A 15,430-nucleotide genomic window follows, 5' to 3' on the forward strand; every position below is an offset into this window, starting at 1 on the left:
ATGCCACTTCCAACATTGCATTTAAACTCCTTGAATTCTCTCCCTCCAGTTTCTGGAGTTTTTTCCTTATATCTGGTGCCGATTGTCCCATAAAGATCAAAGCCAATTGTATCTGTGCTGCCTCTGTTTCCACTCTCAAATCAGTGTATTTTCTAGCAGCTTCCTTTAATCTTTCCAAAAATGCTGAGGGAGATTCATTTTTATCTTGTCTTACTTCGTATAATTTAGACCAATTCAAGGATTTAGGCATGGCATGTCTAATTCCATATAAAACCCATTTTTGATACCGCTTCAGTCTTTCTCTATGTGCCACATTATTTGGATCCCACTGCGGATCCCCAGATGGAAAATTCTGTTCTATTGTTCCACCTGTTATGCCACTCATTACATCCAACTCTGCCTGTGTTTTGCCAGCTTTTAATACCATTTGTTTCTCTGTATCATCTAACAAATTATCCAAAATCACCTGTAAATCACTCCAATCTGGATTCTGTGTTCTAATTATAGTATCTACCACCTTGCCTACTTTTTCAGGATCTTCTCTATAGTTTCCTGCTGCCTGTTTCCAAGTCATCAAATCCGTAGCTGTAAAAGGTATTTTCACATAGACTGGTCCGTCACTGCCAGCTCCCTGTCGCAGGGGAGCTATTGTATGGGTCTGTTGCCGAGTTCTCCGTGAAACAGGAGTATGAATTACAATCTCTGAATCTCTCTCCCACATCTCCCGTTCCACTGCTATCTGGTTCAATCGCTGGTTCTTGTACCCTTAATTCTCGACCCTGATTCATTTCTCTCCTAGGAGGGGATATATCTAACTCTGGTCCATCGTCATTCTCAATAACAATCCTTTTCTTCAAACAACCTTTCCCAATTTCACAAGTTGAACAACACTTTTTCACTTTCTTATTATCAGCGGTTACAGCCATTACAAAATTGTCTCCAATAGTTAACTTACATTCCTCCTGCCAGTCTTTTCTTTGTCTCAAGTAAAAGAACAAATCCACATATGGCATTTCACTCCATTTCCCTTCCCTTTTACAGTACAACATTAACTGCAAAATAGTGTTATAATTCAGTGTCCCGTTCATGGGCCACTTTTCCTGATCTTCTAATATATATAGCGGCCACCAATTATTACAATACTCAATCATCTGGCTCTTTGGCAAATCCTCATATAAATCCCCCCAATGTGCCAACAAACATCCCAATGGAGAATTTTTTGGGATTTTATCATTTAACACAAGATTACCCAAGCTTTTACTTTTAAACAACCGAGTTAACTTAGTTGCCATGGTGTAATTACTCACAATACAATACACGATTATTCAACTCTGTCACTCCGATCCGCGGATCCACACTCCACACTCGCTTTCGTTCTCAATTATACGTCTCACCCTTACAGCCACACTCACACTTTCCCACAGTTACTTTAAACAAACATATAACACAATATTATACCTCTTAATTTTCTTCTTAATACACAAACTCACAAAACAACAAAGAACACCAAAAACTTCTAACTTCTTGTTAGAGGCACTACCTTAGAGAACACTATAGCATATAGTTTCTCTTGTTTCCACTTTTGTCCAACCCTGCAATAGCTTTCGCTTATGTCTTACGGGCAGACTCCTAGTCCTACCCTGCGCAGCTCTTTCACCGCGTCTGACAGGTAGACTTACTCAGTGGGACTCCAACCCACTCTTTCCCATACACTTATTATAGTGGGACTCCTACCCACTTCCTCTAGTGCACTTACTTACTACAATTAAAAAAAAGAAGTGTCTTACCCAAAAATCCAGGGAATGTCGCGAAGAGCCTTATGGATCGGGGATCGATGGGTATCCCCGAGAAATCCTCGGTGCCGGCTGGAACCGATCAGGTCCCCGACTCCTCCGGTCTCCTTCAGCGAGGTCCCATCTGGGTCGCCAAAACTGTTACCGAAATCTCGGAATGAAGGACTTATCGGCACCAATGTGATGTAGATAAGCAGACACTTCTTTATTGACAGCCGGGTGCGTGAGTGAGTCCTCTCACGATCAACGCACACCAGGTCCCAAAATCAGATTCCATATATAGAACTTATTCATACATATTCATTAACTATTCATGCATAATCATAACATTTCCCGTAAATCATTAACATACTCTCCTCCTATATCCGATTCTGCGCAGTAAAGCTTAGAAAGGTCTAGAAATGGGTCTAGGGTGCGATTTGGGTAGGTGGTATGTGAGTCGGTGGTTGCGATCTCCCCCTGCCGGAATTACCTTTTACTAAAGTTCACAGTTTCTTGGCAGGCATCTACAAGCTGTTCCAGTCGACTCTCCCCAGTTCCCATTAATCTCATATTCTGACATTTCAATACACCTCTGCATACAGAAGACTGGTTAAATACAAAGAAACCTTTCAACCCTAAAGTTATTACCTATGTTTTAACAATAGTTCCAGCCCCTTCTTCTAGCCTTGGTACAGGACATACAGAAGATCTCATAACAACTTTTACTGTGTAGCTATAAGTTTCTTATAATTTTTTTTTTCTCTTATCCTTCTATATTTTAATTTTATAAAATTATTTTATAAAATCAATTAATCAAATAAAAACAAACAATCTTAACTTATTAACAAATCGATAACACCATGAATACTCTTAACTTTTCAGAAGTACAGAAGTCTTCTGTAATTGGCCTAGAGGAGAAGGTGTAGGGAGATAGACTGTGCTGTTGGCTCTCCAAAAAGGAAAAGCTAAAGGTGCAATTATCAGTAGTCCTCATCAGAGAGTGCCTGACATATGGGGACGACAGCAATGCTGAGTATACATGCTGAATTAGTTTCATGGCCAGCGAGTCTATCATATCGTAAGCCAGCACTATAAAGAACACAATGATAACTTTAATCCAAGCCCCATCGACCATAAACAGTGCAACAGGGAACACATACTGCAAGTAAAGTACATAAGACAACCCTGAGATCGTGAACAGCAACTTTGAGAGCAAAGAAAACAATATTGGGGCTAGTGAGTATTAAACCATTATAAAGAATTATTATAACAGTTTTGTTTTAACACACTCTAGTCAGATCTGTTATTTCAGTCCTTCCGGCCCCGTGTTGGCTACCAGAAAGGACTGTCATGGTTTAACCCCAGCTGGCAACTAAGTAATACACAGCTGGCTGCTCGCTTTCCCCCCTCCCCATCTTCCAGAGGGATGGGGAGGAGAATCAGGGAAAAAGGTAAAACTCGAGGGTTGAGATAAGAGCAATTTAATAATTGAAACAAAATTAAATAAATAACAATAATAATAATTGTAATTAAAAGGAGGGAGAAGGGGAGAGGTATAAAATCCAAAGAGAGGGAGGGAAAAAAACCCGAACAAGTGATGCACAGTACAGTTGCTCGCCACCTGCTGACTGATGCCCAGCCAGTCCCCGAGCAGCAATCAGCATGCCCCGGCCAAGCTCTCTTCACACACACACGCCATTCATATACTGAGCGTGACATTCTATGGTATGGAATATCCCTTTGGCTAGTTTGGGTCAGCTGTCCTGGCTGTGTCCCCTCCCAATTTCTTGTGCTCCTCCAGCCTTCTCGCTGGCAGAGCATGAGTAACTGAAAAGTCCTTGACTTAGTAGAAACATTACTAGTGTGTTATCAACACTATTCTCACACCAAATCCAAACCACAGCATTGTACCAGCTACTGAGAAGAAAATTAACTATCCCAGCTGAAACCAGGACAACGCTATTGCACAGGTTGTCTATGAATGCGAAATATGCTGCAGTTAAGCAAGCCAAGCAGTTAAAGCTTCTGTGGTATGGAGGATGATGGCTGAAATATAAATATGGGGAGGCTTGGCAAATTGACTATATCACACTCCCACAGACCCACCAAGGCAAGTGCCATGTGCTTACAGTGGTGGAAGCAACCATGGGATGGCTGGAGACATATCCTGTGCCCCATGCTACTGCCCAGAATGCTATTCTGGGCCTTGAAAAGCAAGTATTATGGCGATATGGCTCCCCAGAAAGAATTGAGTCAGACAACAGGACTTATTTCCAAAACAAATTCATAGTCACCTGGGCCGAGGAGCATGGCATTGAGTGGGCATATCACATCCACTAACAAGCACCAGCCTCTGGGAAAATGGAATGATACAATGGACTGTTAAAGACTACACTGAAAGCAATGGGTGGTGGGACCTTCAAACATTGGGATATATGTTTATCAAAAGCCACCTAGTCAGTCAACAGTAGAGGATGTGTCAGCTGAGCTGGCCCTGCCCAATCAATGCTTTTAAGTACTGTAGAAACAGTTAGAGGTCCTGTAGTGCAACTTAAAGTTATGCTGGGGAAGACAGTCTGGGTCATTCCTGCCTCAGGCAAAGGCAAACCCATTTGTGGGATTGCTTTTGCTCAGGGACCTGGGAGCACTTGGTGGGTAATGCAGGAGGATGGGGAAGTCCGGTGTGTGCCTCAAAGGGATTTGATTTTGGGTGAGAACAGCCAGTGATTTGATTTATATGATCTTAATTGCCGTATAATACTGTATGTCTTCACTAGTATGGTTGCTATATGTTATATCAACGATATTATAATAGAAAATACCCAGATAAATGAAGAATGAATTTTGATGGAACTGGGCAAATTGCAGCAATGATAGAACCAGACAAGCACAGCGGCGATGGAACCAGAACTGTCTACAGCATGCAACAATCCAGCACCGCACACCATCTATCCTGCCTTGAAGGACAGATGGAGCCCAAAGTCATAAACTAAATGAAGTCAATGGATGTTTTAAAGGGATGGCCATAGACTAAGGGAATGATATCTTTGTGTATATATCAAAAGACAGGAAAGGCTGTATTGGAAAGCGTGTGACCTGAGCATAATGTAGATGGTACGGAATAAGGGATGGATACTTTCTTGGTTTTGGCTGGCATATAATTAATTTTCTTCCTAGTAGCTGGTGCAGTGCTGTGTTTTAGATTTAGAATGGGAATAATTTTGATAATACATCGATGGTTTTAGTCGTTGCTAAGGAGTGCTTACAGTAAGTCACAGCCTTTACAGCTTATCACCCCACCCCACCACCAAGTAGGCTGGGGGACACAAGAAGCTGGGAGGAGACGCGACCAGGACAGCTGACCCAAACTAGCTAAAGGGATATTCCATACCATATGATATCATGCTCAGTATATAAACTAGGGGGAAAGTTTGCCAAGGGCTGCTGCTCAGGGACTGGCCAGGAATCGGTCATTATGTGGTGAGCAATTGCATTGTGCATCATTAGTTTTCTGTGTTCTAATTGTTATTATTTTCCCTTCCTTTTCTTGCCCTATTAAACTGTCTATCTTTTCCCACAAATTTTACATTTTTTGATTTTCCCAATTTTCTGACCCATCTATCTGTGGGGGGGTGGAATGAGCAAGGAGGTATGTGGTGTTTAGCTACCTGCTGGGTTAAACCACAACATTTAGAAATAGTTGCAGGAATACAAACTTAAATTTTCTTTTCTAGCTTTTAGTTGTATTTCAGTGTATGACTTCCTGTCTATTTCTAGTGAACCCAGGAGGATGGGCACCAGCATCTGTGTTACGGGCAGTGGCAAAACGAGAATATCCAAAATTCTTAAAGCGTTTTACATCATATGTGCAAGAGAAGACAGCAGGAAAGCCTATTTTATTCTAGTATTAGTAGGTATGCATTCTTTTTTTATTTTATTCCTGATTCACTGTTGTGAATATTTAAGGCCAAACAGAAGTATGCAATCTAGAAGTGTCTTATAGTTTGCATGAATTCAGTGCTTAGTTTTAATTTATGTATGCAATATACTTTTTAAAACATTCATGTAATTCATGTGTATTGTTAGCATGACAAATAAGAACTGCACAAGTTATCAAGCGTTAGTTTTTGTAGACTCACTTGTTTGTGTTGCAAGTTTTTGCATGCATGTTTATGTAGAAGTATAAAAGGATGAAGTATTTTTTCTCACCTATCACAGATGTTTTACAGTTATTCTGAAAAGAATAAATACTGAAGTTTCTCTAGAGCCTCATGAGATTTTGCTATCTTAAATTCTAATTATAATTGCATATCTGATAGAATATTATGAAGGTCAAAGTATTATTTTATGTTGACAGAATAGTTTAGATCTAGAATTTTTATTATGGAACTTTTCTGGCAAACCAGTGTCAATTACTAGAATATGTAAAAGAGACTGTGTCTTAAATTTTTAGTCTTTCTGATGAACCTAAGAAAGAAAAGGGATTTATTAGATGCTTTCTGAAGTTAGTGGATTTATTTTAATGGTATAGATCATTGGGCTAATCTTAAATTATTTTAATGTTTAAATGATGGTGTGACATTAGAAAATAATTTCTCAATCACTTTTGGGGATGTCTGAATCTGTCAGACATAAGCCTTTGTGCAAAGTAAAGCTTTGTTTAATTTTTATTAGTGTAGACTTTTGCTGTATATTTCATTATGTATAACTAGTGTCAAACCACCGAATTCCAGCTAAGTATTTGCTCTCTTGAGACCCCACCTGGAATATTGCATTCAGCTCTGGAGACCCCAACATTAAAAAGACATGGGCTGTTGGAATGAGTCCAGAGGAGGGCCATGAAGATGATCAGAGGACTAGAGCACCTCTCCTATGAAAACAGGCTGAGAGAGTTGGGGTTGTTCAGCCTGGAGAAGAGAAGGTGCCAGGGCGACCTTATAGCGGCCTTCCAGTACCTCAAGGGGGCCTACAAGAAAGATGAGGACAGACATTTTAGTAGGGCCTGTAGCAATAGGATAAGGGTTAATGGTTTAAACTGAAAGAGGGTAGATTTACATTAGATAATAGGAATAAATTCTTTCCTGTGAGGGTGGTGAGACACTGGAACAGGTTGCCCAGAGAAGTTGTGGATGCCCCATCCCTAGAAATGTTCATGGCCAAGTTGGATGTGGCTTTGAGCTACCTGGTCTAGCAGAAGGTGTCCCTGCCCATAGCACCGGGGTTGGACTAGATGATCTTTAAGGTCCCTTTCAATCCAAACCATTCTATGATCTGAAAATGAGGTTTTGTCACTTTTCTATGCATGACATAGGCTGTGTCTATTTTTAGGTTCTATTTATTATGTCAGAGTCCAAAAGTCTTAGTAATTTGATCCTTCTGTAACAGGTAGCACTGTGATGATTCACATTTTTAATTGTATATTATTAGAGAACTAGTGTAGGTGAACCATTTAAAACGTGGCTGTCGCAAGCCAACAGTTCAAACATGATAATAGCAGTGCTGATACTATTTAAGAGGTTTAACAAGTTCTTGTTTTCCTGTTAGTGTTAAAAATTTTCAGTACTGTATTTTGTCTTTGCTTACCTGCAGCGATCAGAACAAGACTGGGTGAGTATTCCACGCTGAAGTGACCATGCATAGAGCACTCCATGCTGGAACGAAGGATCTACAGTCTTTTTATGGCCAAAGTTCTAGGCTTTGTATACTGAAATAAAGAAGTGTTGCGACACCATGAGGCTGAATATTTACCGCTAGTGCTCTCCTAAATTTTCTTGTGGAATCAATGTGTAATTATAAATAGATTTATTGATAACAAGCATATGATTATTTTATTTGTTTGCTTTAGAAGAGGAAGAACGTGTACAACTTTGAATCACCAACAGGGGATACTGTTTTAATTTTAAATGCTTTGCAGAATTTCACTGTCAACATTCCTAAGATACTCATGCAGTTTTTGTGCGTGTCTAAAAAGCACAAAAGACAAATGCATGTATAGCATACTGTATGTGCTTTATATGCACAAAAATATACGTAGTATTTTGAGGGGGAGGGAGTTCAGTAAAGTCTAGGTGACTTATTGGCAGGTTTTGTTTTGCTTTGTATAATCACAGTTCATTGCTGCTTGTTTCTATAATAAATCATCTTGTTACATAAAATGTCAGTTAATAATTGAGGGCTGTCAATATCTTTATGACTTTGTCTTTTCTACTATCTTACTCTTATGAAGATCTTTGGATCTAAAGGAGTAAGTTTGTGAAAAGCTTTATTTTTTTCCAGATATCTTTATATATCTGTTGTATTTTTTTAGTTATGTATTATGTGCTACAGAATTTTTGTCGTTAAACACGATCCAGAAATTTCTAGGAAGATTCTGTATGAGAGGACAAGAGAGTGCCTGAAAGCTAGAAGTCATCTGTCCATGGTATATGGACTGCTTTCTTGCATGGTATTTTGCATCTTTCCCAAAGCTGCGAGAAGGTACACTATATTTATTAATTTGGACTACATAGGACAACATTCCCAGCCTAGAATGAGAATGAGTACATTATTTTCAGATCTTGCATGTGTTTTCCTGATCTCAATAAAGCCATGCTATGAGGTTCATGTAGAAAATGAGTTATACTGATACTTGCCTCTTGATCAAAAACCCATCATTGCTATAAGGATGCGTAGTTCTTCTGCATAGTTCTTATTGCAAAGTTCATTCTAGTTGCTGTGAGAATTTAAGTCAGATATTTGCCTGCCTTTGATTCTGGAGATGCTCATTACAACAGGACTCTGGCAGACTGTTACTGACTTTGGGTTCTTTTATTTATGTCCTGTAGTTGGAAACTTCAGAGACTGCTGGGTGTTTCACTGACCTGTGTATCTCAAGAAAAATGTTTCAGATTTTAAAATATTTTTTTTCCAGAAGAAAACTGAAAGTCTTATTTGATATAGTATGGTAGGTGCCTGAAAAAAAAAAAAAAGATAGTAACTTAATGAAGATTTGGTGAATGATGAAATGTGATCTGCAGAGTATTGAACAAACTATATGTTCAACTTCTCTATAGAGATTAAATCATACATAACACATAATTACACATGCACACAGATTTCATGCTCCATAACTCTTCCTTTTTTATTTGCCTTTTTCTAATGATGTGTATGGAATATGCCTTATTACAGAGTTATTCTATTAATTTGAATATGTAGAAAAGTGACTATATGTTAATGCTAGTAAGGCAAATAAGATGAAAATTTGTACGTGTTTACTATATCACTAGTGAACACTTTATATAGTGATGTTAAAAAAAATTTAAAAATCTTATCTCAAATGTACTTCATCATTTTACAGTCAACTGAGCAATGGTTCATTCCACCATAGCCACTGATGGGAATGTAAAAAGAAAAAAAGTAAAAAATATCCAAAATATAAAGGGGTTAACTCCTTATTTGCCATTTCTTGTAATTGTTGAACACAGGCAAGTAAATATTAATTTAATTGGATGGCTTTATTTTACAAAGGTATGGAAAGTTTACAAAGTAGTATATAAATCTTATATCATTAGTTGCATTTGCACTAAATGTGATGTACTTTTGCCATTTATTCTGTAAATAAAATTAAACTACAGATACTATTTGTAAAGAATATTTTACTTTTAGATAAAGGCACTGGTATTTCACTACAGCTAGCCCTGCCCAGAGTTGTAAGAGGCTTCTTAAAGAATACGGAAGAAGTTGCAAGATTGAGAAACAGGTATTAATTGACCTCTTTAAAACCAAATGAAAAAGGGCATTGCTCTATTGGCCTCTCAGATTGTCCATGTGCAAGTAGCCATTAGGTCTTTTCTTCCAGAAGGGATCTTTCTTATATGGTTTTATAAAATTTCCCATCTCTTGAACCCACTTCTCTTTCTAGTCACTGTCATGTATCTGTGCTCTGAGTTCTCTTCTTCCTGTTAACAGATCTGTAGTGTTTGTGTAGCTTTGGTCTTTGCAGAAGCAGCCCATGACTCTAGAATGGCTGTTTTTATAAGCTGAAACAATTTGAAGGACTGAGGACACAGCTATCTTCTCCATCAGATATTGTTCTATTAAGAGAATTTGGATGTTGCTGAACTAGATCTGAAGGAAATTACTTAGTAGAACTTGTATTGAGAATGAGGATGATCTAGATGGTCATTGTTATCCTGTCTGAGAACCGGAACATCTTATTTTGAGAAATTTATCTGTAAAAAATGTGATGTGCTTCGGGGGGGGGGGGGGGGGGGGGGAATTACCTTAATTGGACTGAGCTGGCTTATCTGAAGTTGTGCAGATTCTCTTTAAACTAATCAGATTGTCTACCTGTATTTTTGTCAAGTTGTACAGATAACACTGTATTTCAGTTGCCACTGTTCATCTACAGACTTAAAACATGAATCATATTTTTGAGTACCTTCAGTGTATAGGGTGTAACTGTTTGTTCTATAATAGCTTTATGATCCTAATTATAAGTTTTAAAAAATTAAAAGAAGTTGGCTCTTTCATCTTACAATCACAAATTTTAAACCAGTATTTAAAAGTGAAAAGTATTAAAAATTATGAAGAAAAATCCTGGTTGGCAGTTATTTTTAACTTTTTGTGCTTTGGAGAAACTTATTTAAAACATTTTACCTTTTAACCAACTTTTAGATCATGTATAAAGTTATATATAATACTATAATTGTATTGGGTCTGGCTGAGATGGAGTTAAATTTCCCCATAGCAGCCCTCACAGAGTTTTGCTTTGTATTGGTAGCTGGAAAGGTGTTGATAACACACCAGTGTTTTGACTACTGCTGAGCAGTGCTCACACAGCATCAAGGCTGTCTCTCCAACCTTCTCCCTCCTCTCACCAGTAGGCTGGGGGTGGGCAAGATCTTGGGAGGGGACATAGCCAGGACAGCTGACCCAAAGCGACCAATGGGATATTTCATACCATATGACGTCTGCTCAGATACAAGAGATAAGAGAAAGGAGGAGGAAGGGGGGCATTCCTTATTTATGACGCTTGTCTTCCAGAGCAACCGCTACATGTACTGAAGCCCTGCTTCCTGGAAAGTGGTTGATCGCCTTCTGATGGGAAGTAGTGAATAACATCTTTTGTTTTCCTTTGCTTCCACGTGTGCACCTTTTGCTATTGCTGCCTTTATCTTGACCCACAATTATTTTTTTCCATCTTATTTTCTCCCCCCCCCCCCCCCCCCCCCCCCCCATTCTTCTGAGGAGGGGAGTGATAAGAGAGACTTGGTGGGCACCTGGCATCCAGCCAAGGTTAACCCATCAGAAGGGGCTTCTATGAGAAGCTGCTAGAAGCTTCCCCTATGTCCAATAGAGCCATGCCAGTCAGATCCAAGACAGACCCACTGCTGGCCAAACCTGAGCCAACTAATCAGTAACAGTGGTAGTGCTTCTGTGATAACATTTGGGGGGCAAGGGTGGAATGCTGTTCAACAGCAGCTGGAAGAGAGGAGTGAGAATATGTGAGAGCAACAACTCTGCAGACACCAGGTTCAGTGAAGAAAGACGGTGAGGAGGTGCTCCAGGCACCAGAGCAGAGATTCCCCTGCAGCCCATGGTAGAAGACCATGGCGAGGCAGGCTGTCCCCTGAAGCCCATGGCGAATGACCCCACACTGGAGCAGGTGGATGCACCTGAAGGAGGCTGTGACCCTGTGGAGAGCCTGTGCTGTAGCAGGCTCCTGGCAGGACCTGTGGAAAGAGGAGCCCATGCTGAAACAGGTTTGTTGCCAGGACCTGTGACCCTGTGGAGGACCCACGCTGGAGTAGTCTGTCCCCGAAGGACTGCACCCTGTGGAAAGAACCCACCCTGGAGCAGTTTGTGAAGAACTGTAACCTGTGGGAAGGACTCACATTGGAGAAGTTCATGGAAGACTGTCTCCCATGGGAGGGACCCCACACTGGAGCAGGGAAGAATGTGAGAAGGAGCAGCAGAGACATAAGATGTGATGGACTGACTGAAGCCCCCATTCCCCTGCACTGCTTGGGGGAAGGAGGTAGAGAAATCGAGAGTGAAGTTGAGCCCAGGAAGAAGGGAGGTGTGGGGGGAAGGTGTTTTAAGATTTGGTTTTATTTCTCATTACCCTACTCTGATTTTGATTGGCAATAATTTCCCCAAGTCAAGTCTGTTTTGCCTGTGACTGTAATTGGTGAGTGATCTTTCCCTGTCCTTATCTTGACCCATGAGCCTTTTCTTGTAGTTTTCTCCCCCATTCAGTTGAGGAAGGGGCATGATAGATCAGCTTATGGTGAGCACCTGGCATCCAGCCAGGGTCAAACCCACCCCATCATATGACATTGTGCTCAGCACTAAAAGCTCAGAAAAAGAATGAGGAAGGTGGGGGATGTTTGTGGTTATGGCATTTGTCTTTCCAAGTAACTGTTGGTGTGCTGAGGCCCTGCCTGCTGATGGGTAGTGAATAAATTCCTTATTTTGCTTTGTGTGCACAGCTTCACTTTACCTATTAAACTGTCTTTGTCTTGATCCATGAGTTTTCTTGCTATTATCCTTCCAATTCTCTTCCCCATCCTGCTGGGGTAGGGGTAAGCAAGCAGCTGATCAACCCACCACATTTTCTAGATAGCCTAAGAGTCCTAGCAGGAATACTGTTGGGTTCTGTAATTAGGGAAAAACCTATAAAAGCTGGGGCTAAAAAGCCCCTATTTCCCCCCTGAGTAGATTAAGAAGCTGACTGAGCATAAACCAATGGTGAAGATGGGACAGAAGGTAATTTAGTGTTGTATAATAGACTGCAAAATCCCTACAGCGCTGTAGAGAGGAGGTTAGCTTCAGAAGCAGGCCTCCTCCCAGAAGATGGTACAAGGTGGATAGGGCCAGCAGTAAACTAACCAAGAAAACAAGGTACAGAACTGTCAGTACTAGGAGTTTCGCTAGCTGCGTGGCACTGTAATTGCTGTGTAAGACAGGATGCATCTGCCAGTAACACGAGCTTTCCCCTCAGGCAATAGAGAAGATCTGTGGAGCAGAGAAACTGTTGCTATAACAAGGACACCACCTGAAGCCCAAACCATCAACTCCTTGTTTCAGCAGGTGTCATCATGGGCCATCTACCACAGATTTTCCAAGAGCTGTATTTGTCTTATAATACCAAGAGTGAAAATTGTCCAAACAGTGCTGTGTATAGACACACTTAGAGCTTGGATATACTTGAAGTCTGATTGTTCACTTTAATTTCTCTCAGAAACTGTGTAATTAGATACAGCTGGAACTGCATAACGTCCAAGCCTCATAACTCTGAAACTTTCATGTCAGACAACAGGAATAGATTCAAGACACCAAAAAAGGGAGATAATTAGGTAAAGAGAGAAGCAAACTACTTACCAGAGTCAAATATAACATTTTTTAATGGTTTTAAAATATTTGAAAAAGATGTGTCAATTGTAATGGTATAACATTTAGGTTGCTGCAGCTCTAGAAACTTGATTCCAGACAGCTGGTTTGGTTTTGCCAAGTACTCAAAACAAACAGGACTTCTTATACTGAAACAGTTTTGCTACACAAATTTTGCAGTGATGTTGAAATCCTCTACTGTAGCGTATGCAGGGAAATAAGAACCCTTCAGTTCCCTAACCTTTTTAACACCTATGAAAGGGTAACTTCCAATTCAGATATAAAACCTGTAGCACTGAGGAGACTGAAAACACAGGCTGCATTGTATGTCAGATTACAGACTGATATACATTACCAAGATCAGACATGGCAGTTGAACTATAGTTGAGAAGAGGGAAAAAACAGAGAAAAGTGACAGAGAGAAAGAAAAAAAAAAAACAAGAAAGAAAGAAACCTTATACAAGAAATGCACAGACACAGGATTTCTTTTTACAGCTTCCAGCATCTGTAGTGGGGCACTGACTAAAAGCTTAACCCCTTCACTGCTAACATGCAGTTCTTATCAGAATAGAATGTCAAACAGTTCTTTATGTGATACTAACAGGTTCTTTTACTCTTCCAGCTTAACCTGTCTTGCAAGAACATGCAGCACTGTGTATTTTGATAAAATTACATTTTCCTGGTGAAAGCAGTGTTTAAAATTCAGGTAACAAGTTGACAGACTGAAAAGCACCTTTGAAACTTTGAGAAACTATGAGAAACTTTGAGAAACTATGAGAAACTTTGAGAAACTATGAGAAACTACCAAAAGTGTAATTCAACAGTTTTCTGGAAATTAAGAGAAACACCCAAATAGGCGTCAACAGAAGGCATTGCTAATGGTGAATTAGTTCTCCCATTTGGGCAAACTGCATAATTCAGCTTGATGAATAAATGTATACAGGCTTCTGCAAACAAGGTGAGAGGTTCTGGTATCATAACTCCACTGTGTTTAGTACTGTATGCTAGTCATTTTCCTTAATCCTCTTATTTTAACATAAAATATTTCACTAAGCCATGAAATAAGCTTAAAATATCACAATCAAGCCAATATAATTTTCCATTTTTTACTGAAACTGAAAAAGTAATTTTGTACCAAAGTGGACACAATTTAGTAATAATACAAAAATGTTAATTCTACAAGACAGAATGTAACTTTAATACATCAAAATGAACACTGAACCACCATTTATTGCTAGTACAGTGTTACTTTAAATAAGATCACTGAATGAACATAGAAACAAAGTAGTGCCAACTTTCCTTAAATAAAATGGTAGCTATTAGCAACAGTACTGCAGGAAGATAAACATTAAATGATATTTACATGCTATCATAACATATGCAGCATGTAGTACATCTTCATGCTTGCACATTAGCTTTATAAGTTCATTACAATGTATTAGTGTGTTGGTTACAACAACCCATCATGATATATATCAAACTTGCACACTAGAATACCTCTGTTAGTCACCCCTTTAGGAATGCTGCTGCATTCCTGTAAGAAACCCAGTCCAACCCACTGATTAATTCCCTCCCCCCTAAACAAACCCAAAGAAACAGAAAAAAACCACAACAATGGAAAACCACACAAAAAAAAACCACCCAAAAAACTCCACCCACAAAAAAACCCCATCAAACGTTAATCACAGGAGGAAAATTGTTAATTAGGCAAGGTGATGCATTTAGCAGTCTTCCAAAAAGGTGAATCAAACCAGAATAAACCTGGCCTTTCTGTATTACATAAAGAACACCCAAGACTGCTTCATTGGTCCAAGTACAGTATTTTAATACAAAAACTGCCTGTTGCATTAACATGTCATTTCACCGAATTCCTTTTAATTAGTACTTTTCTTTGAAAGAAGGATAAGATTTCTTATTAACATAAATACACCCCCCCCCCCCCCAAAAAAAAAGTTTCACACTAGGGTTTTTTATATTTTAATTCCTTTTAAAGAACAGTGTGATTTTTTTTTTGGCTTCGTTTTTTCTCAGCATAAGCAGTGGATACACACCTATTTCTGAGGAATAAGTGTCAAACAGTTAAAAAAAAAAAAGAAAGAAAAAAGGAACATACAGACACACTATACCTTAAGAGACTTCTTTTAATAGAAGTGTAAGCATCTGTTCTTGATTCCTGGGATTTTTGATAGGAGTGCATTCAAACAATTTTGAGAAACTTCATTTGCTTGAATTACTAAGCTGTCTGACCTGTAATTGTTTTTGGAGTTACTAGTTTGAAAATC

The 15,430-nt window shown here is 39.3% G+C and overlaps 1 protein-coding gene across 10 annotated transcripts in view; it reads left to right on the forward strand.

The window, feature by feature from the left end:
- The window catches only part of LOC129734906 (ceramide transfer protein-like), a 92,031-nt gene extending 84,101 nt beyond the window's left edge, over positions 1-7,930 (forward strand). For 6 of the 10 annotated variants that reach the window (XM_055700283.1, XM_055700284.1, XM_055700282.1 and 3 more), the window contains 2 exons: positions 5,553-5,689; positions 7,365-7,930. In XM_055700283.1, the coding sequence (XP_055556258.1) occupies positions 5,553-5,680 (128 nt within the window). In that variant the 3' untranslated portion in view covers positions 5,681-5,689; positions 7,365-7,930. Of the gene's footprint in view, positions 1-5,552; positions 5,690-7,364 lie in introns of those variants that run through there. The other 4 variants (XR_008730436.1, XR_008730435.1, XR_008730438.1 and 1 more) reach the window with 3 other exon arrangements.
- The last annotated feature ends 7,500 nt before the right edge of the window (positions 7,931-15,430 follow it).

Source organism: Falco cherrug (assembly GCF_023634085.1).
Source record: "Falco cherrug isolate bFalChe1 chromosome W unlocalized genomic scaffold, bFalChe1.pri SUPER_W_unloc_1, whole genome shotgun sequence".
NCBI lineage: Eukaryota > Metazoa > Chordata > Aves > Falconiformes > Falconidae > Falco > Falco cherrug.